Source organism: Microtus ochrogaster, chromosome 5 (assembly GCF_000317375.1).
Source record: "Microtus ochrogaster isolate Prairie Vole_2 chromosome 5, MicOch1.0, whole genome shotgun sequence".
NCBI lineage: Eukaryota > Metazoa > Chordata > Mammalia > Rodentia > Cricetidae > Microtus > Microtus ochrogaster.
Window position 1 is genome coordinate 32,959,572 of NC_022012.1, and position 1,853 is coordinate 32,961,424.

General features: G+C 35.7%; 1 protein-coding gene across 1 annotated transcript; it reads right to left on the reverse strand.

The window, feature by feature from the left end:
* Positions 1-242: 242 nt before the first annotated feature.
* On the reverse strand, positions 243-1,199 carry LOC101983859 (olfactory receptor 150-like). The gene has a single exon (XM_005347491.1). It carries the CDS (start codon positions 1,197-1,199, stop codon positions 243-245), a length of 957 nt encoding a protein of 318 aa, XP_005347548.1.
* Between the last annotated feature and the right edge of the window lie 654 nt (positions 1,200-1,853).

Consider the following 1,853-nt stretch of genomic DNA (forward strand, 5'->3'; position numbering starts at 1 on the left):
ACCCAACCACCCCCCAAAAAAAAGCTTATAGAATTTCAGCAGGTGATGTAGGATGCTATCTTGAATAAACTCTATTATACAAAGGAGTAGCACTTCACCATGGGTATGAAAGTTAGAATCCACTTTTACCTTTCATAAATTTTTTCCACATATAATGTGCTAACAATCATCTCACATCTAGTGTTACCATTTCATGTATGTAGGCTATATTTTTGAAAAAGTGCAGAAGTTATACTCCATTGCTAGTGAAAATCATTATTTGTTGTGTGGAAATTTACCTTATGTATTAATTTTTTGAGGGCAACTTTGACATCTTTATTTCTCAGGCTGTAGATCATGGGATTCAACATAGGCACAATAATGGTATAAAACACAGATGACAATTTACTTTGTCCCAGAGAGTTGACTGATGGTGGCTGAAAATACATGAATGTTAAAGAACCGTAGAAAATAGCAACAGCCAAGATGTGGGAGCTGCAGGTGCTAAAGGCCTTGAGTCTTCCCTCAGTGGAATGAATGTTGAGGATGCTGACAATGATGAAGATGTAGGAACTAAGAATGGTCATAGCTAGTATAAGAATGTTAAGTGAACCAAGAGACCATAATAGTACTTCATTGATAAAAGTACTAGAGCAAGAGAGCTCTAGTAATGGGAAATAATCACAGAAGTAATGCCTTATTATATTAGCCTTACAGAAAACCAATCTCATCATGAAGATAGCATAAGCTGTGGCACTAAGAAAACCCATACCATATACCCCAGCAATCATCCACAAACAGACTTGATAGGACATGATTACATTGTAAAGCAAAGGGTTAGAGATAGCCACATAGCGGTCATATGCCATTGCAGCCAACATGTAACATTCTGCAACTGCAAAAACACAGAAGAAGTAGAACTGAGCCATGCATTCTGCGTAGGAGATGACATTCTTCTCTGTCACAAAGTTCACCAGCATTTTGGGAGTAATGACAGTGGACTGACAGCAGTCAATAAAGGACAGACTGCTGAGTAAATAATACATGGGTGTGTGTAAATGAGAACTGAACAGAATCAAGATGATCATGCCTAGATTTCCCACAACTGTAACCAAATAGACTCCTAGAAAGATGAGGAATAGTGGCAATTGTAGCTCTGGATTCTTTGTTATCCCATCAAGGATGAATTCAGTCACTGTGGTTTGATTTGCTTCTTCCATTCTCTTCTGGAAAATCGACGTGAGAGAAAAATTTTATATGGAAGAAAATGTGATTGTCCATTCTCCTATGAATCAGTAAATTTTGAAACAGAATTCAATTTTGTAGGTATCCTTAATCAGCTGTCAACCTATTTTCTACCCAAGTAGTCAGAGATTTTGTAGTGCTGGGAAAAAGAGGTATGCAAAGGATAATCAATCAGATGATTGCATACTTGTGACTTTGGCAGAAGAACTCTGTGTATATGTATCCATTTCCTACCAACTGCAAACAATTCTAGCACCCTATATTGAGTGTTTCAAGTATTTGCCATGTCTTAGTACCTCTTTTTTGGTAGAAAATACTTTATATGTGGTAACTTAAAAACATTATGAGAAGACATCAATAGCAAACTCAAATTAATGGCAGATAAATACAAGCATTGGATAAAATTAATTAATAAATAAGCTTACACATCTATGCTTATTTTCTTAGTTAAAATTTTGCATTTTGTTTGCTATGTCAAATTATAGCTCTCATTATATTTTTTCATGAATGTTTTCTACTCTATGGATAATACTGTGTATTTAAGGCAAGGGCTCCCAGACTGGCCTTAAATGCCTATTTATTCCCATGCTTCAAGGTAAATTTTTAAACAAAGCTTCAGTCAGTACTTC